This window comes from Scomber scombrus, chromosome 10, assembly GCF_963691925.1.
Source record: "Scomber scombrus chromosome 10, fScoSco1.1, whole genome shotgun sequence".
NCBI lineage: Eukaryota > Metazoa > Chordata > Actinopteri > Scombriformes > Scombridae > Scomber > Scomber scombrus.
Genome location: NC_084979.1, coordinates 25091340 through 25116901, shown reverse-complemented (window position 1 = coordinate 25116901; position 25562 = coordinate 25091340). Strand labels below are relative to the sequence as shown.

Below are 25562 nucleotides of genomic sequence, written 5' to 3'. Positions count from 1 at the left end.
CAGGTTAACTTTTGAAATGAAATATACTTGCAAATTCAGATTATTATTGCCTTTATTATTATTATTTTCATTTTAAGGATTTATATAATATGTTATATAATTGTGTTTTTTTTGTGTGGATCAACTATACCAGACTCATTATAGTTCCAATCACAGTAGTTTTATGTCTTGACACGTCTGGAAGGGACCTTTAACTGTAACTGGTTGTTAAAATTAATTTGAGATGTTTTCTCCACACAAATCTAACAAAGATTTGACAAATAAAGATCCAAGAAGCATAAAACTGTGCTGTTGAGTCAGTAAAAGCCAAACTGGAAGTAAATTATTTTGAATATTTGGGGAAATAACGCTTGTCCACTTGCGTGGTTAAATGGAGAACTGACTCTGTATCAGCAGAGAAACTATTCCTGCTTTTGTTTTTTTTTAGTAACAATTTCTTGGTCACGTCAGTCACTGTGTGCGGCCTAAACAATGGATTCAATAAATCAGTCAGCTGGTTTTTGTTACCCTCAAGCAGGGTGAGACTAGGCGAGCTGCTTCCCCTAGTTTCCAGTGTTTATGCTAAGCTAACAGTCTGCTGGCGCCATTTCCATATTTAACACACAAACATGAACAGGGTATCAACCTTCTTATCCAACTCTCAGCAAGACAGTGAATAAGCATATTTTACAAATTGCTTAACTTTTCCTTTAGGCGTCATCTCTCGGTTAGGGCTGCTTACATCACACTTCTGCTAAATCTGCTGAGGTCCTGAAGTTGTGTACACAAAGTTGTGTGACTGATATCATTGTGTAAAAACGCTACTTTTATAAACTTGCATGACCTTTCGACCCATGAGCACTAACACGCAGGGATCTCAGGGACACAAATGTACGTAAGCATTAAGATTTATGAAAGATGTGGAATAAATAGAAAACCTAATTGTCACATGAAGCTGCAGGGACAGTTTCACAAGCCAGTTCTCCTCTGATGTTACATGGGACCAAAAAAGAGGTAGCTGATCTATTTTCAAGCATGATTTAACTGGAACTTCTGCAGGCCTAAGCTACGTGACAGCTGACTACAGTCACCACATCCAGGCGTCATGCTAGGCTGCAGTCATGCACGTACTAGAAGAAAATAAAATATGTCATCAGATATCTGATCACAAGATAAGAGACTTTTTTTCCCCAAGTTTTGGGTGCGAGGTTTCACATCTATATCACGAAAGATTATCTCCGAACTAACCGACCGCAGGTTTACTGAGCTACGTAAAATTATGTTTCCAGTGTCACAAAAAAGGTCACACACACACACAGAGAGGTACACTCAATAAGATTATTTATGTTATTGTACAATCTGCAATTTTTTAACAAATAATAAAAAAAAGATTAGTAAGATGTACAGTATTCGAATGATCACATCTGGTGTAGACTGAGGACACCGCCTGCCTCGTCGCATCGAGTCCACCCAGAGCTCCAGTGATGGGAGAGGGAGGGGAAGAGGGCCAGGAATGACTTCTATAAATGCTCAATAACTGTGTGTGTAGATATGTGTATGTGTGTATGTGTGTGTGTGTTTATGTGTGTCTGTAATTGTTGTTGTATACTACTTGTGTGTGTTCGCTCAGCCAATGGAATGTCGCATGGCGGTGGATGAGGATGACGGGATGAAGGTAAACAGAAATTCAGGGAGAGGGGAAGAGTGAGGAAGGGTGAGGTGGGGTGGAGGTGGTAGGGGGGAGAGAAGGAAAAGATGGAGGCAAAAGTAGCAGGGGCTCAGTTGCTGTAGATCTGGCCCTCCGGTGGCTGAGGAAGCTTCATGTTCTCCTTGCACGTCATGAGCCGTCGCAGCTCCAGCAGCACCATCCGGATACTGTAGGAGTTCTGCCACTTGGCCAGCGCAGTCACCGCATGCATGTCAACCTGCGGGACACAACGAGAGCGGGGACGGATGCGATGTTACACCTTGAATCCCGCTAAGCTCATTAACACGGCCATGTGGGTTTTCACAGGGAATTAAAAAATTGGAAACGCTCGTGACGTTTGAGCTTGAGGACAATTTGTGTTCTACATCACAGAAAACTTGTCTCCTAACTTCACTTTTAACTTTCAAAATGACTGAAAAAAATGTTAGAAATCAGACATAATGATGACTACAGTTGTGTTCAGGTCAGTTTTCACACTAGCTTTGTTTATGCGAGTCCAAATTTTATCTGTGGTGTGTTTAAGTGACGTGGAAATGTTAAGATAAATTCACAAGGGACTAAGTTGTCTTTCAGAGATTTAATGCAATAACCAGTTCACATTTGCAAATTTGAATCCCCCAGCTTGCGAGGGTGAAGAGTTGCTGTGTGGAGGTCAGTATCAGTATTTATAAATGCATCCAAATCATCTCATATTCATCACCCTGATAGGTTTCTTTTTATTCATTTATCATATCTCTGGGGAGTTTCTCTCGGCCTTCTGAGAATTAAGAGTTGAAAGCCAAATGGTTATCTGCCTTTCCTCCCTAACAACTTTCCCTCTCTGCCTCCGTTTAACGAGTTGTAATATTACATAGTGACTGAGTCCCACAGCTCACCGTTTCTTAAAGCTTTCCTTATTAAAGTGAAATTTGTTGGTGCCTGTTTTGACTTGCACTTAGCAAGAGGGAGGACAAACGATGGTCGGGCGTTGCCACATTTTCACAAGTGATAACAGAGCAATCACTCAAAGATTTTAAAAGAGATCTTTGCTCCCCTCCTTAGAAAAATAGTTATCATGTTGGCATCGCAGGTTATTTTCTGAGCAGCTAAATCAGTGATGCATAATGCTATACTTGAGTCAGAGTTGACTGACTCGCCAATTTAGGATGAATATTCAACTTTTGACAGTGTGTGGGTGAGTACACACTCTAGATAAACTCCCATAGCAGTTTCACATGTCTCACATTGTCTTGCTATGAATGCAAGACTGTTTTTTGTGACTCAGCACCTGGGTGTGAAAGATGTGTGTGTGTGTGTGTGTGTGTGTGTGTGTGTGTGTGTGTGACACACTTCTGCAGACTAATTGTTGAGAATGCAAAACTGCCACTAATGACGTTAGTATGACATGCATACATCACTGTAACACAGCACTGACTGCATGAATCACTGTTTGAATAGTTGGAATTTTCTTTCTCTGGAAAGTTAAGCAGAGGCGTTTATATTACGACACTATTTTTTAGATAAACAACAGTCAGATTTGGATTAAACTGGCCAGTGTGAAAGCACCTTGAAATATCTTACACCACATATATCCATTAACCATTTCTCTTGTACCAGAATTACTTGATGGTTATCTGTCAGGAATTCCAGGCATGCACTTTGAATGGGAAACTTTCTTATCTGGACTGACCAGTGTGCAGAGCAGGTATGTCATGCCTCTCTTAAAAGTTTTAACATACTGTAAACTGCAAACACATAAGATAAAATAACACCAGTGCTCTTCAACACAAGCAATTCATTCTCAGACTGAATATTTAAGCTGACAGCTGAGGCATCCAACTAGAATAAGAACTGGTATAGAAGATTTACATACCACACCGTTGGAGGTGTGCACGCCATTCAAGTTTATCTTTGTCACAAATCTGACAAACGGTGGTGACTCTGGGTATCCTGGCCCACATTCAACCTTCAGATTGTACATCCTGTTTTCATAGCTTGTCTGCAGACAGAGAAACAGGTGGAGAGAGAGAGAGTGAGAGGACAGACAACTAAACAACAGCAGCACACAATGTCTAATGTATTATCGTGAAATCATGTGAAATCTTTATGATAAAATACCTATTCAAAATTAAACCAGTTTCATGGGAGCAGTAATTATGTAGGTTTAAACTCTGAGGGAACAAATCAGCTGAGCCACACATTAGTCAATGTCTACAGAGTTCTGAACAAGGTTATTATACAGATTATTGATGCATACTGAAAAATTAGACACATTTCAAGGAGAATATTATCAGCACTCAGAATAATATTTCCTACATTTAGCATCAAATCATCAAATAATGCTAAAAGGTTAACTTAATTGAAAAAGGAACAAATGCTGTGATTTTGTTCCCTCTGAGGACTGACTGTGCTATATGTTGCTTCATGTCATTGTATAATATTTTATTCATGCGATATTTTTTCTTAATATAATGGTGCTGCTGCCTTAAACACCCTTTGGCAACTAATAAAGCATCAATCATGACACATCATCCCTCTACAGCTGCCTTTACATTTACTTTTTATTGACACTTTTCTATTTTTACTGTCCACTTTGCTGCTGTAATAATGCAAATTTCCCCATCGTGGGACTAATAAAGGAATATCTTATCTTAGTTTAATTCACATAAAACTAGTGTCTTCCTTTTTAATTACACATAACGGGATCAAACCTGCCACCTTTTGTTTACATGACTATCTACATAAAATGCTCTTTGCAAAGTCCTCACCGGAGAGTTTTTTAAAAATGGCAGCACTCACCCGAGGAGGGCCGAGGATCACTCCTCTCCATCGTGTAAGAGTCATGTCCTCATCATCCTCCAAACCCCAGCTCACCGTGCCGTCTCCCACACCTTTCTGGCCTTCCTCCAGCTCTTCAAGTAGCCGGAAATTGCGAGGAACTTTAACGCCTGTTTTGAGGACAAGACAAAAATCAACACGTTTAATCTCTCCTGAGACTGAAGCAACAGTCACACCTGCACAGGATGAGTGGATTTAGGCAGCACAGAGCTTTAACCACATTTGCCAGTTTGCAGGAGCCTCTGCCAAAGCAGTGACTTGCAGATATATATACACAGGTATGAGCCGATAATACATGGCTCACTCTAGACGAACACAACGTGACAGTAAAAAAACAGGAACGCCTTATTTAACCAGCCTCCATCATCCTCCTTGATAACAGTGGCTGGTATTCGTTTTATTTATACCCACTTAAATTCAGCATCTGGTTACGACGATGCTGCATCATTTGGCCTCTGCAGTGAGATGTGCTGCTGCTGCTGCTGCTGCTGCTGCTGCACTGAAGAAGTGAACCGTGCAAACACTTACACAATCAGCTGGTGCAGCAGTTTTTTTTAGGGGGGGGGGGTTGTATTTTTTTAAGCCAACATCTCAACAATCCTCATTAAATACATATTTTCATGATTAGCAGGAAGTGAACACCTCAGAAAACGTCCTGTCATTGTTGACGTCAAACCAAAAAAAGGTTGAGCATGCATGAAGGATAAAGGTTGATGCATTAAAGTCGTGCGGGTGAGGTTTAATTACCCGATATGTGACACATCCGTTTTTACAGAGTCAGTAAACAATATAATGTCGCCAAGGAGCTTTTTACCACCCAGCAGACAGAGTGACGGAGCCGCTAGCCACACACACACACACACAATCACCATGCTACACAAAAAAAAATATATTAATTACGTTTCTGAATGAAAAGCCAACAAGTTAAACCCCATCACACATGCAGATAGTTCGTGTTAAATTATTCCAGCTCCTACTGTGGCTTTATATTCAGCTCGCCCCTTCATCGGAAGTCAAACTGCGTCTCGTCGCCTTTAATCTAACTTAGCTCATGTTAGCTTAGCTGTTAGCTTCCTATTCATTCTCTCCGGCTGCACGTTAGCCTGCACGTTCTCACAAAAAGCGGACGGCACGAGCCACACAATCATCCTAAATATGTTGCGTATTAGCTACATCATTAAAATAAACCCGTCTATCTGATTACTTAACCGCAGCTTATCTTGGTGATTTATTTCTCTCAAACATTTACCTGATCCGGCGGCGACCGCCATCTTGTCGCTACTTAGCGGGAGCGCGCACGCAAGCTTTGCCATTGTCACCAGTGGTGCGTGCGCGTGAGCGAGAGAGAGAAACGCATACCCATCGCTCCCTTTGTTTGTTAGATGGGAGAGACACAAAACTGTCTGGGACTGTGTCAGTGGTTAAAGGAAGAGTTCACAAATGGTCAAATCTGTCTTAAAACAACATTCAGGAGCCAAAATGAACTTTAAACATGTTTTTCTTGCTGTAATCTGTTAATTTTGACCATTAAAAGACCCCCTTCTAATGCATTTTTAGTGTGGGGTGATGAGGGCCAAAATCCACAAGCCTCCCTCTGTACCGAAATGTATTTAAAAGTTTATCCAAAGCTAATTTACAAGTGAAAGAAACTGCAAAATTTAATATTATTTATTTATTCATGTTTTTTATTGTTTCTTTTATCTTGTTTTTACTAATGGCTCATATTTTATCTTTTAACTTGGTTATTCTTGTATCTTGTTGTCTTGGGGCCGTTCTTCTTCTTTTGTCCTTTTAGTCTGAGCACTGTTGTTTCTTTGTCTAGCATGTTCTTGTCCTGTACCGTCTGTCTGTGTGGGTGTAACAACATGAGATGACTCACTCACTGTAAACCAAATTTACCTAAGGTTACAATAAAATGATCTGAATCTGAATCTGAATTTGTAGCTTCAGCCTTTCAAATGAGTCAAATCAAATAGATACCTTTCAACCTTTCAACCTTACCTTTCTACCGTTAGTCTTTTTAGTGCCAAAGTCCCTGTTTTTGTTACTATACTTCCACTGCAGCTCAACAGGGAAGCACTGTCCGAGGAAACACAAAGAGGGGATTTGATGCAAAAAAGACTGTTATCGGGCAGATATCCACTTGATATGACTAACTCTGTTAAAGCTTCATATAACTTTCACATCAACTTTTTAAAATGACTGTGTGGACACACTGTGGATTTTGTCATCCATCACTTCCACGTGTGATGACGTGTTGCTGTTACCAGGAGACTCAGCAACACATCTGTGGTTTCCTTGTGCTGACTATGTGGTTAGAGATAAACCGACAACTTTGACAAATTTGATGTTATGTCTTGTGTCAGGCTCATAACTGCATCATAACAACATCTCCAATATTCTTTCAGATGGTGAAAACATGTACATGTACGTCTGTGTCCCTTCTGTTGCACAAACACAAAGAGGGAATTTGATGCTGAAAAGACTGTAAATGTGGCAGATATCCACTTGATGTGACTAACTCAGACTGCTGAAGCCTCATGTAAACTACAGATTGGATTGGATTTACTTTATTTACATTGAAAGAGCATTTAAAGGGGATCTTCTTCAATAGTCAGTGTGAACAGGAGGAATGATCACAGCAAGGAAAAGCTCTTTCAGCGTTCATATAGGCACCTGACTGTGGTTTTAAGACAGACTTCAAAATGTGTCAACCTGTCCTTTAAAAGCTGAATTGAAACTGTTCCACATGATCACAAATCACATCTCATAGAGTGTGTGAAGGCAGTGAAGATCAGTCGAGTTCAACTGAGATTTATTTGTAATACACAAACACAACTATTTACAAAATCGTAATGGGGCGTGAAGGTCAGACGTCTGCATTAACAGCGTAAAGACGGAGTGAGAGAAGAAGAAGAAATGCTGAAGGCTGCAAAAAGTGACAGACTGAAACCAGGGGAAGCAGAGTTTGTTTAAGTAGCACCAATTTGTGCCAGCACATGAATTAATTAGTAACAGGCCGTTTTCGCAGCTTACATTTTGACTTCTCATAGAGGGGAAAAGCACAGGTGTTATCGACAACATTAACAATGGCTCAAATCTGCTCCCGGTGTCGCAGTAAGTCATGTTAGTGTGTCTCATCGTCACCATGATGTGAGCACACTTTAACTGGGCCAGCGTACATCCAGGGGTTTTATTAATTTATTGTGCACATCTTTTATCTTGGTGTGTTTGCAATCAGTATCTCTGCATGCTCTCATGGTCTAAAACAAATTTGCCTTCAGGGACAATAAAGATTATCTGGATTCAACACTGCATACTATCACTGACCCTTATACAGCCTAATACTAATTGTCTTAGTGTGCTATTTTCTATTGCTTTTTCTGCATCAGTGAACCAGCATGCACAATACTAAGAAACTGACGCAGCTAAATGTAATTCAGCCATCATTACTTTTATTATTTATTATTTACACAACAGCCTGTTTTATATTAAAGATGCTGATGTTTGTGTAGTCTAATTATACAGCTATAGCGTTTCAAAACTGAAGCTATGTCGTTTTATGGGTGATGACTTTTTGTCTGTTGCGGGATGTGCTGAACGCTTCTGAGTACAACTTTATCCTTAAAGAAAGAAAAACACCATCACAGGAATCAGATTGTGGTAATTATTAACCTTTTATTTAGTTTATTTATAAATACAGTTTAATATACACATTGTAAGTCTCCCAAATGGAAGACAACAAAAAGGCATCAAGGCATTATTCTGATATCTAAAACTCCATCACCACCAGCTTACATAACCAACTACAACATCCACATGAGTCCCGCCTCAGACCAAGTGAGAGGCAGGAGAAGGGCAATTTAAAGTCAGTCAATACATTGTTTTTCCCATATCGCTGGCAAGATTTACAGTGAATCAATAAGGGAAGAGGATAAGGCAATTCAATAAAAATTCCGAGGATCTTTAGGAAAGTGATTTCGACACAGCATGTCAAACATACCAACGACAAACTGCCCACCCCCCCACTTTGTTTAACATATCCGTTTGTTTTCACAAAATTGTTTCCAGTGGGAGAAAATATTAATTTAAATCACACATCGTCACAAAAATACCATTCAAAATCCACCGATGAAAGCCCGAATATCTGTAAGCAGAAAAAAACCAAACACAGCTTTAATCACAAACTCTACCTCAATAACAAGAGGTCAACTGATATATGGCTACAATATAATGTGTTTAAAATCATCCGGCTACGCGTTGGCCAACTAATTCTGATGGTAATGAATAATATAAATCATTTTATCGTCTAAATATCTGCCTCAACTTCACTAATTGAGTGCATTTTTTTATTTCCCTTCACCAATTCATATTAAACTATTTCAGTCTCTCTAACCCACAATCCTGAGTTCACTGGAGAAAAAGAATAAAGAACAAGTTAACGGAGAAAAACTCACAAACAGACTCATCGCTACGACAACCATAAATAGCAACTTGAGTCTTTATTACTTGAGAACTTGATTATTATGGTATGGATCAGCTCTGAGCTCACCATTTATTTATTTTTAAAAAGCAGAGCTGTGAGTTTTGTCTCCAAACTAATTATGGCATATCATCTCTAGTATTTAACCTTAGTCGTTAACCTACTTTTTCAGTTTTACTTACACACAAAATTTCCCTTAAAAAGTGTTGTTACTTTTATATTTATCACAAAAAAGCAATTTACTGAAGTGCAGAAGCATCCAGAAGAGCAGACGCTAAACTTTTAAAACCTTCCAAATATGTCTACCGACTGCGCATTTAGCAGTGCCCAAACAATACCTCATACTGATGAAACAAAAACGACTACAGGAGTAGAATAAGCGGGCCTCAAACTTTGCTGCAGTGACACAAAACGGCATCCATTTACCAGCAAATATTACACTATCTAGCGCACACAAAACTGCTTCTCACAATACTCTACAAGCACTATGCAGTCTGCAGTGTACTTCTGCTGTTGACCTATGGTGAGTATATCAAGTATGAAGGATTCAATAACTGGAATATTACATCATATAAAACATAATTTTGGCTTTAAAAGGAACTATAGCTATTAGATTTTTCCTACTTTGTCTATATAGCTTAATACATTTAAGCCTTTTAACCAGGTCGACCCAACCGAGCAGCAAGATTAGCTTCGGTTGTTTTGAAACTTCAAAACTCTGCCAGGATTTCCTTGGAATGAAGGTAAGGTATGAGACCGTTTGGTCAAAGTTTGTGGACATCTTTTGAATGAAGCATGATAAATGTCATCCTCCCTGGTTAGTTTCTGCTTCACAAACTCAAAGGAAAGCTGGTGACCCTGGTGTATTGCTTGCACAAGCCCACATGCTGTATGCACGCATGCATTCTTACTTATCTGTGTAAGTGAACTGTTCATTAATTAGTTAATTTAAAAAAGTAATTTTTGTCATGCACTTTATATAAGTAGCTAAATCTTCAAGCTCCAGTTTCTCCGACTTTTCAAATATCCGAAAACTATTAGAAAAAGAAAGGCATTTTAATCTAATCAGATGAGTTAAGACGTATAGTTAAGGGCCTCTTATTACACTGCATAGTTATTTGCTGTACAATACATTTACAAATTACTGACTAAAAGCATTAAAAAAAAACCTTCAACCAGTTACTTAATTCTATAATCTCATCTATAGAGTGAAGAAACTCCTGGATCGTCAGCCTCCACTGAAGCCCTTGTAACATCATGGCGTCTGCTTGCCACTGTTTCCGAGACAGTACGCAGTGGCAACATTACACAAGGGGAATGTTACGCTCTGAAACCGACATTTCCTTCCCACAATACAAAAGAAGAGCAAGATGTGAGGAGTGAGAACAATGTAACATTGAGTTGGCACGTAACTTTGGAGTATCTGCGTCTGTTAAACTCCGAGAGACGGATCCCAGAAAGACAGAATAATCATTGCAGCAACACAAAGAAGAAGAAGAAAAAGTAAAAAAATACACAAGTACTGCATCTGCGGCGTGTAAGGCAGCTTGACAAAACTACATGTGCCTCCTTCCTGACTGCTAACGAGTCAAAATCTAAAATGCTTGTAACTTAAGACACATGATCATCTGAGAAGATGACCTAGCAAGGCCTGGAGCGACACAGACACATTTCCTTAATGGCATAGCATCAACACTGACTAAAGTTACACACGTTAATGTCAGTTTTTCCTATCAAATTACTTCCTTGTTAACACTTCTTCTGAAAATTGATTAATCTTCTGTCTTTCCTTCATTAAAGACAGAAATCCACATGTTTACAATACAGATATCATTTAGTAAGTTTCAATCATAATGCCAGCTGATTATCTAACAGCCAATTTGTTTGACATTTATTCTTTTTGGTTTGTTTTCTGAGCTGTCAGACTTGTCGTTTAGCATCCTGGTGGGATGATTTTGGCATTAAAGTGTAACTGTAATCATTGTTTCAGACTGACAAAGACTGAACTATTAAATATGGCTGCGTCTTGGTTTGAAGCGAGTAGCTAGAAGCAACGACGGGTACTGGTTCAACATAATTGTTGTAGAAAATCACATATTATTATCACCTCTTGTTTAAAAAAAAAGTTCCTACAGTGTGCAGCTGAACCCAAAATGGTCAAAAAAATGTAACAGTAATTAACCAATTTGTTCTTTAGCTATTAACATTGGTAAAGCATCTGAAAACCCTGTTTCACCCCGACTGTACTACTTACCCCTAAATCCAATTATATCACTTGCACATTAAACAGACTCAAAGACCGATCCAGAGAAAACAAAGCAGCGCTAAATATAATTCGATCTATCACCTCTCCAAATGAACAGCGGTGGCTCTGAAGGAGGTAAAAAAAAAAAAAGTGTTGTTTTTTTCTCCTCTTTCAAGTATTCTTGATCGGGATTGTTTGAATTTTCTGAAGTGAGTTGAAATCTTTTCATCTCTTTGGAAAGCGATTGCAAATTATGTGTCTGACCAATCATTCTTTCCAAAAAGCCTTCTGTGAAACACCTCAAAAAAAACAAAAACAGATGAGTTGTGTTAGACAAACACAGAGTATATAAGGATATATTGCAATTTGAGTTGATGATCTCCATCGTGAGTTATGAAAAAAAAAATCCATCAACAAAACCCTCCTCTTGAAAAACAGACAAAATGTGCAAGACTTAAAGCTATGGCATCAGAAATTGTTAGTTTTTCTTCCAATGGATTACAGTTTAAAGTGAGGCAAAGAGGGGATGAGAAGCCTGGACGGAGCCAGCGTCTTCTGAGGTAGGGTGCAGTTAGCCTGCGGCGTTACTTGACTTTATGAGCCCATTTCAGGTCGTCCGATCTGGGCTTCTCTCCCGTCACACTCTGGATAACATCCTCTAGGTTCCTCCAGAAACCCAGCTTCTCCAGCGGGTGGTTCAGCCAACCTGGAGAGACACAAAAGCTCAGTGATAAAAATAAATCTGCCTGACGCTCGTCTTCCAAAAAACGACGAGTCCGACCGTAGTCGTGACAAACCTGTGGTGATGCAGAAGTGCGTCTCGTGTGGGGAAACGTGATGGATGCGGTGGTGCTTGCGGGGAAGGATGATGTGGCAGTCCTGCAGGAGCACGACCCAGCGGGGGAGACCGAAGTACGTGTGAGACCACTTGTGAATCTGGTTAGTGAGCGTCACAAAGATGGCCAGTGCATACAAGTAGCAGTACAAGGGGTAGAAATGGTAAATCTCCGCTGAAATGAAAAGAAGACAGAGACAAGGTGAGACAGGGGATGAATTTGTTTCTCCCAGATTAGATTAGATCAGAGTTTTATGTGGAATAAAATAACAAGCCAGGTTTGTTGATACTAAACTCACCGGGGGAGAGGGTGAGGAAGTTGAAGGCCATGTTTGCGAGCGGGACTATGGTCAGCATGCAGTTGTCACCATTGGTTTCAATGAAGTCGTGACGGGTGATGGCTGTGGGGTCGATGTGGTGCTCTCTAAATGGTCGTATAAAGGCCTGCGGGACAGATCGGACAGTAGAGAACAGGGTGAAAAAAAACCTAAAAAATACAGAAACATGCTTCCTTTCAAACACAGATTATTTAAAGTAATGAATCATGGATATTTTACCTTTCCAACGATGGGTAGATCCACTGACCCCCACGTATCAGCACCCCAGTGAACGAGTCCTGACGCAAAGTCTGCGGTGAGTATTCCTGCCACTGAAGGACGAGGATGACAGAATCAATCAAACGAGTGTCATCTACATTATTAATCTTAAGATTGATTCGTACACTAAATATTTTAATATCGTGCTTACCAATGCCTAACATGATGGACCAGAAATGTCCCAGGTGGAAATTGGCAAGGAGGTGAATGAAATTGAAGGCCATGAGAGAGAAGCAGAGGACGACACTTATCCATTCTTGACATCTTTTGCCTTAAAGACAGAAAAAAGCACAGATAACACATCAATCGTATCGTAAAAACGTCTCCGAGTCCATTGTGAAGCTGAACACTAACGAGTAATCCGAACCAAAAAATGTCCAAAGGTTGGTGAATTACTCAGCAGAACTTTTTACATAGTGAGGTAATCTTTCTGCTGCACTTTGCTTGTCAGATGACTCTCAGGTGAGCAGCTGAGCTTGAAATACTTGTCCACAAAGTAGGTTAAAGGTTTAATGACGAGGCAGGTAAAAAGTCTGATCTCCAATGCAGCCAAAGTTATCAGATAAAGCTCCTTATCTGATAGGGGGACCTCAAAGGGCATCATGTATTTGTTAAATGGGCGTTTACATTGTGTGGCCAAGTTCAAATCTCATGAATAAAAAGGTTGGAGGACTGGCACAACAAGACGTGGAGCTACTCAGAGCATTAGTTGCAGGATTGTTTGGTTTTTTGCATGGCTCCCTTTAAGTGAGCTCAACACAATAACAGTATTATGAAAGGTCAGGGCGGCTCTGTAGCTTCTGCTGTGAGCCTAAAGCAGAGGCAGAGCATTTTCCTAACCTCTGCTTGATGCTTGAAATGTCAAAGGACAAACAAGCAGCGACCCAAAATCACAAATTCAACACACATGATTCTCATTGTGTAACGACAAGCGGCGTGGCTGCAACAAGCTGCTTCTTTTTTCATGTTTCAGTTCATTTCATTACAGCAATTAAAGATCATCTGATTTTTTTAAGTCGCTCCTCCAAGCATGTCACTTTGTAACTAAATACAGCCTGACGTTATGTCACGCCACTTACAGACACTTGAACCAGGAGGGAGCGAGCCTCGGTGAGGACGGAGCTGCAGCAGACATCCACTCACCTGGAGAGTATAAATTAGCCAGCTCTCGGGCACCGGCGTGTTGTGGGCCCCATCTGGCCGAGCCCCGACCCGGCCCCTGCGGTTCGGGGCTCTGTGTTTCCACTTCACAGCCTTTCTCGTTCACCATTCTCGCCATTTCTCCTCCACTGTGTGGGCCCGCCCAGCCCCTTCAGCGTCTCTACTCACAGCCGGGAACCAACGGAGTCATCGGCTTTTCTCGGCCCACAGACAGCGAGGACTTCTCCACCAATCACGCGAGAGCCGATGAGCGCAGCAGCCAATCAGCGAGGAGGAAAGTGTAACATAAGCGGCAGATTGACCAATGGGGATAGCGAGCGGGGAAAGACCGCATTTCCTGACCCCACCCGTCCTGCCTGGTGCCCGCTGTGCTGTCAGCCCTCTGCTGGATGTACAGCAGATGGAGCTCTCTCTCCTCTAAAAGCATTACAAAACTACAACAGGTGTTACAGATTTTTGTGATACATCTGCTTCACTTATGAAAAAGAACAGCAGTGGTGGAAGAATTGAGTAAACGTACCAAAAACAGCAGTGGAAAAATACTACATTACATTTAAAAGTCCTGCATGAAAATCCTACCTAAGTAAAAGTAGATCAGTTTTAGCAGCAAGATGTAGTAAAAGTATTACAGTAATAGTACCGCAGTATTATGAGTGATGTAGTTAAAGTAATACAGTAAAAGTACATAAGTATTTATGAGTGATGTAGTTCAAGTATTACAGTAAAAGTAGTAGTTTAGTCCCTCTGACTGATATATTATTATATATATGACATCATTAGATTATTAATAGTGAAGCATCAGTGTTAGAGCAGCATGTTACTGTTGTAGCTGCTGGAGGTGGAGCTAGTTTACACTACTTTATATACAGTTAGCTAGTTTAGTCCAGTGGTTCCCAACCTAGGGATGGGGCCCCTCCAAAGGGTCAGCAGATAAATGTTAGGGGTCATGAGATGATTAATGGGAGAGAAAAGAAGAAAAAACAAAGTTCTGATACACAAATCTGTTTTCAGTTTTTTAAAAACTTTTTCTCTAATCTTTGATTTTTGGGGGGGAAAAAACACTATTTGGTGGAGCTGTTAACACTCATAGACATCTGAAATGTGACCCTGACTACACACTGCTTTTTGTAAGATGTCAAAAGACAAAAAGGTTGGAAACTGGCCACAACTAACAAAATGTGTGACCCTGCTGTAAATATCATAGGTTCACTGTTTGCAGTGATGGAATATGTAACATAATTCACTCAAGTACTGTACTCTACAATATCGAGGTCACTTGAGTATTTCCATTTTATGCCACATTATACATCTGCTCCTGTACTCCACTACATTTTTTATTGGGAACTATTGCACTTTTTATTCTACCACATTAATTTGACAGTTATAGTGGCCACTTTGCAGATTCAGGTACATTTACATGCAAAACACATGACCAACTTATAAAACATTGTGTCTTTTTATAGATTTGACAGCACAATTGTTTACAAATGAATTCAAATTAACTCCACCCTGGCCGACTGCAAGTGTTTCTTACATATCAGATATAATAAAAAAGTAATAAAACATACAGTATATGATACTATGATAACGTGAAAGCATGATTATGTGTTACGCTGATCATAGTACACATGCCCTTTTTAGTAACTAACTATGATGGACTATATTTTTGCAAAGTGGTATTTTTACTTTTTATTCCAGTAACAGATTTGTGTACTTCCAAATGTGTGTACAAGACTGGATTGTGTAATGTCACTGTGATTCCATTTATTTGATTTAATAGAGTAGAAACAAGTGTGAACTGCCACCCTGCTGTACCAGCACCTCTAAACCTCTGAAGCTATTAGGTGGATTTTATCACTTTAACACAAAGCCGACTAGTTGTTTCCACTGTTTCCGGCCTCTGTGCTAAACTAAGCTTCATATTTCCCAAAACACTTAGCTTTACTATTTGGAAAACCCGAGGGGGCAAGTGATGTTATCCTCAGCACAGAATTACTCATCAGTTGCTAGATCTGTGGGTCTTAAAAGGAAACTGATGTGTGTCGGTTTCTGTATGAGCTTGCTGGTTCACAACAGACTCGTCGTGATTGATCAGTGTGTGCCGAGCAGCACGTTTTTGCCTCGGGGCATTACAAATTAATTTGGCTGTGTATGTGTGTGTGTGTGTGTGTGTGTGTGTGTGTGTGTGTGTGTGTGTGTGTGTGTGTGTGTGTGTGTGTGTGTGTGTGTGTGTGCGTGTGTGTGCGTGTGCGTGTGCGTGTGTGCATGTGTGCGTGCGTGTGTCCCTTCTAGGTCAGTATATTTGGAGAATAACATGAAGCTTTAGATAATGAGCATTAAATATGAGAGAACCAAGATAGTTACAGAAGCTATTTATTAGTTTGTGTGTTGATTTATTAATAATTATATTATGTTTTAAGTGCTTGATGATTCTAGATAGCCTATTTGCTTTATTCATATTACATTTACATTTCTTATGATAGTTATTTGTTTAGTTTAATTGTTTGCTTGTTTAGAATATTTAGTTTTATTCTACTAGTATTTTGTTAATTTTGGTTTAATTTTGTGAATTGGAGCACCTCATGTTACACAGGTAAAGGACTGACATGCACCTGAGAAGGTCTTTGTGTTTTTAGCAGAGCAAGAGAGACAACCGGAGCCACCATTTGTTTGTTCTTTTGTTAGTTTGTTTACATTCGATAAATAAACTTTAAAAATAAAAAAAAAGCTCAAGGACTTTGTATGGACACTGGACTGAACCACTTGCTGCATCAGTGACCTTTTTATTCTGTTTGCCACTAAAATAGTAACGGGGAAAACAGGATTTGCAAAACATTACCTTAAAAAAAAAAGAAAGCGAGTGAATATAAGTGAGTTATGAGAAGTTTTATTCCCTTTCAAGTTTCAGTACACTGGATAATCTGATACTAAGAGATCAACTAATTCAAAGTTTAGTAGCAAAGAGAGCAAATTATTGTTTCATCTTAACTCGAGCATTACATCCAGTGCATGCTGATCAGCTGATCTGAGAGACTTAAAATATCTAAGTGGACACAGATGAATCAAAACTATGACATGTAGAACTTTATAGATAATAATACAATATCTTTATTTATATTGGACATTTCAAAAAACAGTTACAAAGTGCTTTAAAATAAAAATATAACACGTTTAAAAGGCAAAAATAACTTAAAAGTCATAAAAACTAAGCACATTATAAAAGCACAAATAAAGTAAAATAAAATGAAAATGATAACTAAACATTTTGGGGAGAGGCCACAATGTGCTGCCTGCGTTTCGTCTTGGAGTTGTTGTGCTCTCTTTTGGGATTAATGTTGGAAAAGGGGGGAGGATGTGTTTCTGGGAACAGCAACAGATGGGTTTTTTAAACATATTCAAACAGAAAGTGTTTCTGGCTCCACAAAATCGAAACTGGAACATGTTTAAGAGGCATGTTTGGCTCTGATGCTGATTATAGTTTGATATGCCGTCCCAACATCAACCATAAGATGGCGGTAAGTCTTCATATTACTATACTTACAGGCTTTGATCTCAGCCCGATAACAAGAGTGGTGAGTCAAGTCAAGAGCAGCCAGCGTAACCAAACATTACGACTTATTAGACTTAAGCAACACTATGATCTGTTTTGGCACCTGAGCCACCTGAGTCACTATATCCGGCAATTGTTGCATATTTGTGGTCTACTGAAATTTATTTTAATTGTTCCAGCTAATCTCAACTGCACAAAACCATGATGCAACGCCACAAAACCTTGGATTGTATAGGGAAAAAATTGAAAACATGAGCCAGCTGAAGATATTTCTCATAAGGCCCAACCCTGACCCTTCCACAGCACTTGAGTGGATGCATCATCATCTTGTATAGTTTCCGCACACAACAACAACAGACGCACACTCACAGAGAAACTGGTTCAAATTCGTTTGTGGCTATTTTAGGGGGAAAACAGCTATCATGAGACGCGTCCGGCGCTGCTTCCAAGTGCATCGTTGTTATTGGATGATTACGCATGAACTCTGTGAAGCGTAAACAGGCGAGAAAAGGGTGAACATGTCAAAACTTAGTGGGATTTTTCCATTATTGTGTCTTCAGAGGGCGTGTCAACAAATGCTAGTTTGAAGTCCTCGTTGCATTTTTGGTTGTGGCACATGTCGCTCGCGTCTCGTGGTTAAGTGGCTGATGTTGGTTCCCTTTTCGTTCTGCCCAAACTACAACTAACAGACACACATAGGAAAGCCAGATAAATTTCACCGAGTCCGTTTTTATGATCTCAAAACAGATATTGCGATATCAATGCTGGAAAAGTCATCTACAAGCAGCACAGGTTGTCCGGGTTGGTTGTGCGCTGTGCGTCACGCACCTGCCCAGCTAACTCCGCCCCTCGCATGTAATAAAACCTCCGGAGTCAGGAAGACCTGTCAATTCCTCCCAATCCATGAGCCTCTTCAAAGTAGTTTGACTGCGTAACCAAAGACAGACAGTGACACACAGGGATTTAAACGACTCACATTCCGACTCTTGAGCCATTTCACAACCAAAGGCAACTTAACCAAGACCACTGTGGGCGCCTCATCTCAGCCCTCCATGCTCCTGCAATCCGGCGGGTGTTAAGATCCATGGAAGTAGCCGGCTTCTACGACGAGGGCAGCTTTGCTATCCACAGTAGAGACAGCATTATCAGTCCCATCAACGGCGGCAACTCTTACTGGAGGCTCGGCGACTCAATGACGGAGCTGGGCATTGAAGAGCGGGAGAGAGCGATAGACTTCAGTGTTTACCTGGACTCAGCTTTGCACTATCCGCAGCTGGCGGCGCAGACGCAACAGCAGCAGCAACAGCAGCAGGGGGACGTTTTCTCAGATTTCCTGGCGGAGAACAAGATCAAGAGAGTTGCAGCGAACTACAAGAACTACACACTGCTGAGCGAGCTGGAGACGAGTCAGAGAGACAACTTGAGGGACCCCAGGGAGCCCTACGCGCTGGGTTACACCGAGCTGCAGGAGACCCGGGTGGATAGTGTGCTCAGCCCTGATCTAGTCGGGACCCGCTACAGATCTGCTGTTGCTGCTGCTGCGGCTGCTGCTGCTGAGAGAGACGACAGCCAAGAAGACGTAAAAATGGAGAACGGGTCGTCTGGTTTTGACATGAGGTCCTACCTTCATTACCAGTCCACCAGTGGCAGTCTTGGCAACATCTCCACTGCGTCCTCGACTTGCTCCAGCCCGCCCGGCACACCTGCCCCGTCAGGTAAAGGCAGGTCACCATCGCACGGTGGCAAAATGTCCAGCGGAAAGTCAAAGAAGCGCTTGGACAAGGACAGTGACGAGTACAAGCAGAGGCGGGAGAGGAACAACCTCGCCGTGAGGAAGAGCAGGGACAAAGCCAAAATGCGCAACTTGGAGACTCAACATAAAGTGCTGGAACTGGCCGCGGAGAACGATCGTTTACAAAAGCGTGTGGAGCAGCTGTCCAGAGAGCTGGCCACCCTGCGCAACCTGCTCTCTGCCACCGGACAATGTTAGAAAACCTCCCAGAGACTCCATGCGGCTCCTCTGGGGCCGCTTGTCTAATCATTGATGGACTTTAGAGCCGGAGGTGATCCACTGAGCAAGGGTTGAAAACGGTACGCTACACGGGTGAAGAAAGCGGCCACCAGTTTACAAGGACACTTTGAATGGGACTGAAGATGTGGGTGCATGTATTGCGCAATCATTCTCAACATGTCACCTTAGCTTGTTTTTTTCCTCTCAGATGTAATTTGTGTATATGCAGTATTTCTGTGCAGGTTTTGAAAGTGAATTTATACATTTTTTGTGTATCTGGAGCAATGGTTGTCAAGGGGGAAGAGTTGTGCTGCAGTGAAATGATGCAACTCTTTGTAATACTATAGGCAATGAATGAAATAAGTCTAATTATTTAATATTAAAATGGTGAAATGCTTTAATTGTACTTGATATTTTATTGAATTAAACAGATTTCTACTTTGTTAAAACAATTTTATTTGTAATTTCTTCTTTTCTGTCCTTTTTGAAGGCGGTGTTGGCTCAGACAGAAATACAGACAGACAGAGAGACAGACAGGAGTTGCCTTAAATATTCACACTCATGACAGTCAGACTGTGTGTTATGTTTTTCACTAGAAAATATTGCCATTTTTTAAAAATTGGCTTGAGTATAAGGCACATTTGCATCCTTTTATCTCAACATCGAAAGCCACACAACATACAGTAGGAATGTGATGGTGCTTTTTCACCTTAACTGAATGTTGTACATGTACAGACATTTTAATGATACCTCAGATCACCAACATCATTATTTATTATCATTTTATAACACCAAGACAGAGCATTACATCCAGCGCAGTTGGACCTTCACAGTTACTGAATAGTGAACAGGCCTGCTAAATGGGGATTGTAAAATAACATTTTGCTGTTGTCTTTCAATAAAACAAAGGTAATGCAATCCCTCAAAATGTGTTTATCTGACCAAGAAAAAGCAAAAAAGAGACTCTCCACATGATTACTGGGTAACTCTTAACGCCAGTAACATTTTTATTCCTCTGTTTATTCAGTGATTTGACACAAAAGTCTTCAGATCCTGAATCAACAGTTTTATGCTGAAATGATACTGCTGATAGCAGCAAAAAAAAAGGAAAAAAAGGGACTCGGTCAAACAGCATGCAGCACAGAAATGTTAGCTTTATCTTTAGCGCACTGCTCTGTCAATAGTTTGCTGGGTCCACTGGCCAAGAGAGGGGTTCAAGGTTGCATGGAAATTAATCAGCAACTAACCTCCTCACATCACCTCAGGTCACGCTTACAACAGCCGAGACCTGGGAGTCAGTGCGGTAATGAGAGATATGAATAATCCTGAGCAAACCTCATTCAAGCCTCAAGTGGAAAACACTCAGTAGAAAATGTAGAAGTTAAAAATGGGAGTGACAGGGTTAGGTTTGTCCAGACATTATAAGATAAGATGACAATTGATTTTCAGTGGAATTTACCGAGCCCTCTGACTGCATTTCTACTGTGTGCACAAAATGAAACGTATCTGTCACGAATAAGCAAACCCCAGACAGAGAAGATAAAGAAAGGAGCAGGGAGCATGGTGGGATTTGCAGGTGATCTGTGACAACTCAGGGTGTGTGTGTGTGTGCGGGGATTGGGGTGGGGGGGGGGTGTTTTTCTCACTTGAAGCAGCACAGAAAGAAAAACCACCTCTGCTAGTTTACTATACTGGCACTGTGGAGTAAAAAGAAAGCCATGTTATATTCTCTAAATTAAAACTGTGTCCTGCTATTTTTCAGTGTGGTGAGAGAGATGACATTTTGAATACAGTGGATATTTCAACACACTCAGAGATGAACAGTTCAGCTGTTGCGCAATATCCTCCCTTTCCAACACATCACCACTCGAAGAATGTACACCCACAGTTAAATAAGACATTGTTATCCTGCATGTACATGACAATAGCTCTCTAAGTAGTTGTGGCTTGGCTTAAGGCTTTACTTGGTTACAAAACAACACAAGCAACAAGATGTTCTTAAGAAATATAACGACTAAAGTTCAAAACACATTTCACACAATCACTGCAACATGAGGGTAATAGTGTGTGACTGGTTCAACATCTAACAGCCCACTGTTTTTGAGAGCAGATCCTTTCTCCCGCTGCTCTCGTAGCCATCAGTGTTGTTGGCACAGTTTCATTCAAACATTCTAGGCATTCTTTCTTCGATGACCCCTTGTTTCCTATTGGAGCCCCACGCAGTCTTTCCCTGCTCCTGGATCGTATGCTGACAGGAGAGAGGGAAATTCCCACACAGGATGACCTCTTTTCTTGAAAGTTTAGCCCAGCCTCCTTTTCCTCATTTTACCGTCAATGGGCAGTGTCTGTCCGTAAACTCCTCGTTGCATCACAGCTCCTCCACAAGCCAAATGGACTCCTAAAAACTCCGCTGATAAAGCAATACAAACAGACAAAAGACACACACACACATACACACACCTGTCATTCGAGTGTTCACTCTGTACCAGTTGTGAAATGGTAGATTTTTTTTAACCTATGACTCACAGGAATATACTTTTATGGCACTTATTACATGTTGTTCGTTCCTCAAAACACGTTTTGTACATCTTGTCAGCTTGGGTTTCCCAAAAGTAATCAAAAATAGCTGGATGCTATTGCACAGCCTACAAGTTTTTCTTAAATCTTTGATAATTTAATTTGGCTTTGGTCCCAGTTTGTTAGTTGTTAGTTTAGGAACAGATTCAACACATTTGTACTGTTTTACATGATAAATTCTCCTGTATACCAAAGTTAACTGGCATTATGAACAAGCAGCAAACAGAAATGTAGTTTTATGGTAACTCCACAGATTAGAGTATACAGAAACAAGTAGGACACATGTTCATATAAATATTGCTCGACCAACATCCAGCTGTCACTGCACACGTCATACAAACACAGCGTGGCTATGACATTTCCTTCATAACATCTTTAGCATCAATGCAGTCATCAGACCAATAATAAGCTTTTACATTCGTGGAAAAAAACACTGTAATTTTTAGACATGAGTGAAGTTATTGAGGTCTATCTTTTAGCAAGTGTATTTAAAATAATGTGTGTTTATATTTGTGTGTATGGTCTCCTTGTCTCTCCTTCCTCTGTGCGTGTGTGAATGTGGTGATGTGATTTCCCCCCCTTGTGTTTATGTGTAGTCCCTCTAATTTCTAGGTCTCCATGGTGATATGGAGGTCATGTGGTTCAGGTAGTGTGTGTTTGGAGGCACCTGAAAGTTGCTCTATGTCTTTCTTCGTGTATGTTATCAATCTATCTATAATTTTGTTATTGCTGTTTTTCCATGCTTTAATTCTGTAATTTTACCTTTGTTGTCTATTCTGTGCACACAGCATCTATTACACATCTGTTCATCTTTTGGGAGGGATCCCTCCTCTATTGCTCATCCTGAGGTTTCTTGCAATTTTATTTATTTATTTATTTTGGTGAGGTCCTAAGAAGAGAGGGCTTTGTATTGCAGTATTGATTGAAGCAATGTGGTGACTTATGATATTGGGTTATACAAATACATTTGATTTGACTATTTTTAGCTGCATATTAACACACATTTGATGCTCTAGTGAGAATTAGGGTGGTGAATGCAGGATAAATTTGCCTGTTTTTTTCATGATGAAGAGATATGTCTCCCAGGGCAACAGTATGGCTCATTATTATGTTTTTGAGCTCTATGGCAGAGAGGAACAAGATATATCAAGCTTTCGCTATACAAATAATACTTGACAGTAGGATCAAATCTTTGTTGGTTCTGGTCTTTTCGTGGGATTTGATGACAATATGGAAATACAAAATATCAACAGGTTTATAGCGTCCTGTCTGGTTCAGTTAGACACTACTCTCAGGTGCTTTTGATCTTATTGTGTGTCCCAGATACAGAGTCTCTTTTTGCTAATTGTTATTCTATATCCACCAGATCACATTTAAGCTGTGGGGTACCTCAAGGTTCTGCTTTAGGTCCTCTTTTGTTTTCTAAATGCTGGTTCTACGCATGATTTCTTTTCATGCCTTTGTTGATTGAAGGGATGTTTCAAACTATCTGAAGCTAAATGCAGATCAAACAGAGATATTAATTTTAATGCAGTGATACTCCAACTACTCCAACTGAAAGCAGGAAAAGTACATTTTGATTCTGGTCCAAACTTTCAAAAAATAGACAAACAGAGGTGTTCAGTTGTGCTGTTGAGGATCTATCCTCTTTGAATTTTGATCATTTTGTTGAATCTCACAACCTGAATTTTAACCAAAGCAACCCCAATTTAGAGAACTTGCCCTGAGTTGCAGTTAATTAAAGAGTATTTGGGAATAGGGTTAGAGTTAGAGGGTTAGAGGGTTAGAGTTAAGACACTCAGATGTTGAAATTGATCTTGTGCAAACATTTGAACATGAAGCTATGGTTAATTTTTCAGAGAGGTGTGTTTATATCTTCATCAGTGTAGTGTAACGTGAGCCTAAAGAACCATTTACCACCCCATGACTCTCAAGTTTAGACTACAGATAAAATGCGGGTAAGTTGTTTGAAGTCGAAGTAACCAAACCTTTGTCACCCTTTTAGCCACAACTAAAAAAGATATTTATAAAAGTGATTTTTAAGTTTTGGTGATTTTTTAACACCGTGATTTTGCATGTTTAATTACAGTTCCTTCTTCTAAGTGAAAGGACCGGATATCCGGAACATGGGTTGTAACGGGAAGCCAAACCGCCTGAGATACGGTAAACGGACCAGAACATGATCTGTCTTGAAGTGAACCAAAATTTCAACATCTTTGTCCACTTCTGCTATTCTGTCGTAGATGACTGTGAAAACACAAAACTGACGTGCAGAAGTGACTTGCGGTCACTACACAGCAAGTATCACTGCCCAGATCTTGTGTAACATCAAACCATCCTTGCAAAATGAGTGTTGGCTTAATTATTAGAGCAACATTCCTGTGTGAGAAGAGTTTATTTCAAGACACTTGCACTATATGAATGTGTAATCTATAGCCTACTTTAAGCAGAGTGACCAACAGCAGTTTCCTAACCGTACAAAGTAAAGCACAAAGGAAAAGAACTAAAAAAACAAAGTACAAAGTAAGTTAATGATGTGCCATTTAAAAAAACACTAAAATCAATATGTGAATTAACCCTTCCAAAAAATGGGTGAGGCCTTCCTTTCCACAGGACATTACAACATGTTGCAATCTCACTGAAAAGTAGTTAATTGAGGCCTCCGCCCTGAACTACAGATGACATTGGGCTTTTAGCTATATCTAGTATTGTGCATTGTCTTAGTGTACTTCTCATGTTAAAATTATTTAGAAAATACATTGTTACATAAAGAAAATTCAACACAAGGTGCAAAGGATCCTCTACAACACTTACTTTCGTCACAGGACGCCTATGTTTATGAGCTGTGAGAAGATTTTTTTCTACTGAAGTCGTTTATTGCGCTGAACGGGTAAAACTACGACAAATTTCAAAAGAAATGCAAAGATGACCCCTCAGATTACTCAGGTGTCCTGACCTCCAGGTTGGGAACTGTAGAAAACACTTGAGTATTATTAAGGTCATCTGGAGCTGACCATTTAAAATTCTCACTAAATTGTGAGTCAAATTATGAGTCTTTGTGGCTGAACTGCAGCTGTGGGGCCCCTTGAGACACGAAAGTCTGTGACTAAGTTACACCATACCTTCATCACTCTAGGGTTCATACACAGTCCATCCATAGTAGTACAATTTTTTTTTGATAAAAGACAGTAGTGGTAGAGAACCAATGAAACTTATATTTACCTAAAAGTAGGAATAACACAATGCAAATCATCTCCATTACAATTAAAAGTGCTACATATAAGTTTTAACACTCCGACATTGGGAATTTGGAGAAAATGGTTACACCATGTGAGAAATCTGCCAGGTTGAAAGTAAGTAAAATCAGCACAATGTACCTGAGTAGGAATATTGTTTGTATATTGAACATTACGGATGCATTAACAGGCACATATCAGTTTAATGATGTATATGGTCGAGATTGAGTGAAAGAAATTACTTTACAAACAGCTTGGTAGTTTAAACATCAACATTACATAAAATTTCACGTGTATCATGATTTGTAGCTAAAATCTCAATCTGCAAAGTAATTATTAACTGTAGTTAATGTAGTGAATTAGA

The 25562-nt window shown here is 40.1% G+C and overlaps 3 protein-coding genes across 5 annotated transcripts; 1 reads left to right on the top strand and 2 right to left on the bottom strand.

Moving 5' to 3' along the window:
- Positions 1-1303: 1303 nt before the first annotated feature.
- Positions 1304-5796, bottom strand: LOC133988289 (ubiquitin-conjugating enzyme E2 variant 1-like). 3 transcript variants are annotated; one of them, XM_062427894.1, is made up of 4 exons: positions 5754-5796; positions 4466-4614; positions 3540-3665; positions 1304-1904 (listed from the first exon to the last, which is right to left on the bottom strand). In XM_062427894.1, exons 1-4 carry the CDS (start codon positions 5773-5775, stop codon positions 1758-1760), a joined length of 444 nt encoding a protein of 147 aa, XP_062283878.1. In that variant the 5' UTR covers positions 5776-5796; the 3' UTR covers positions 1304-1757. The 3 variants fall into 3 exon arrangements, with proteins under 3 accessions (XP_062283878.1, XP_062283877.1, XP_062283876.1); XM_062427893.1 differs by having other exon boundaries at positions 5748-5776; XM_062427892.1 differs by lacking the exon at positions 5754-5796 and adding an exon at positions 4916-4994.
- A 2367-nt stretch (positions 5797-8163) lies between these two features.
- On the bottom strand, positions 8164-13942 carry peds1 (plasmanylethanolamine desaturase 1). The gene is made up of 6 exons (XM_062427890.1): positions 13807-13942; positions 12815-12934; positions 12625-12716; positions 12367-12511; positions 12030-12242; positions 8164-11938 (listed from the first exon to the last, which is right to left on the bottom strand). Exons 1-6 carry the CDS (start codon positions 13940-13942, stop codon positions 11817-11819), a joined length of 828 nt encoding a protein of 275 aa, XP_062283874.1. The 3' UTR covers positions 8164-11816.
- A 4245-nt stretch (positions 13943-18187) lies between these two features.
- Positions 18188-19837, top strand: cebpb (CCAAT enhancer binding protein beta). The gene has a single exon (XM_062427456.1). It carries the CDS (start codon positions 18459-18461, stop codon positions 19362-19364), a length of 906 nt encoding a protein of 301 aa, XP_062283440.1. The 5' UTR covers positions 18188-18458; the 3' UTR covers positions 19365-19837.
- The last annotated feature ends 5725 nt before the right edge of the window (positions 19838-25562 follow it).

What these genes read in the sequence shown, in the direction of transcription:
- LOC133988289 (XM_062427892.1), bottom strand. Translation starts at nt 4,952, where the DNA reads ATGATGCAGCATCGTCGTAACCAGATGCTGAATTTAA. An exon ending in TAACCAGATGCTGAATTTAA is followed by an intron (nt 4,615 to 4,915) that starts GTGGGTATAAAT and finishes TCCTCAAAACAG; the next exon opens with GCGTTAAAGTTCCTCGCAAT. An exon ending in TGCACACCTCCAACGGTGTG is followed by an intron (nt 1,905 to 3,539) that starts GTATGTAAATCT and finishes TGTGTCCCGCAG; the next exon opens with GTTGACATGCATGCGGTGAC.
- peds1 (XM_062427890.1), bottom strand. Translation starts at nt 13,942, where the DNA reads ATGGCGAGAATGGTGAACGAGAAAGGCTGTGAAGTGGAAACACAGAGC. An exon ending in GGCTAATTTATACTCTCCAG is followed by an intron (nt 12,935 to 13,806) that starts GTGAGTGGATGT and finishes TCTGTCTTTAAG; the next exon opens with GCAAAAGATGTCAAGAATGG. An exon ending in CTTCCTCACCCTCTCCCCCG is followed by an intron (nt 12,243 to 12,366) that starts GTGAGTTTAGTA and finishes TTTTCATTTCAG; the next exon opens with CGGAGATTTACCATTTCTAC.
- cebpb (XM_062427456.1), top strand. Translation starts at nt 18,459, where the DNA reads ATGGAAGTAGCCGGCTTCTACGACGAGGGCAGCTTTGCTATCCACAGT.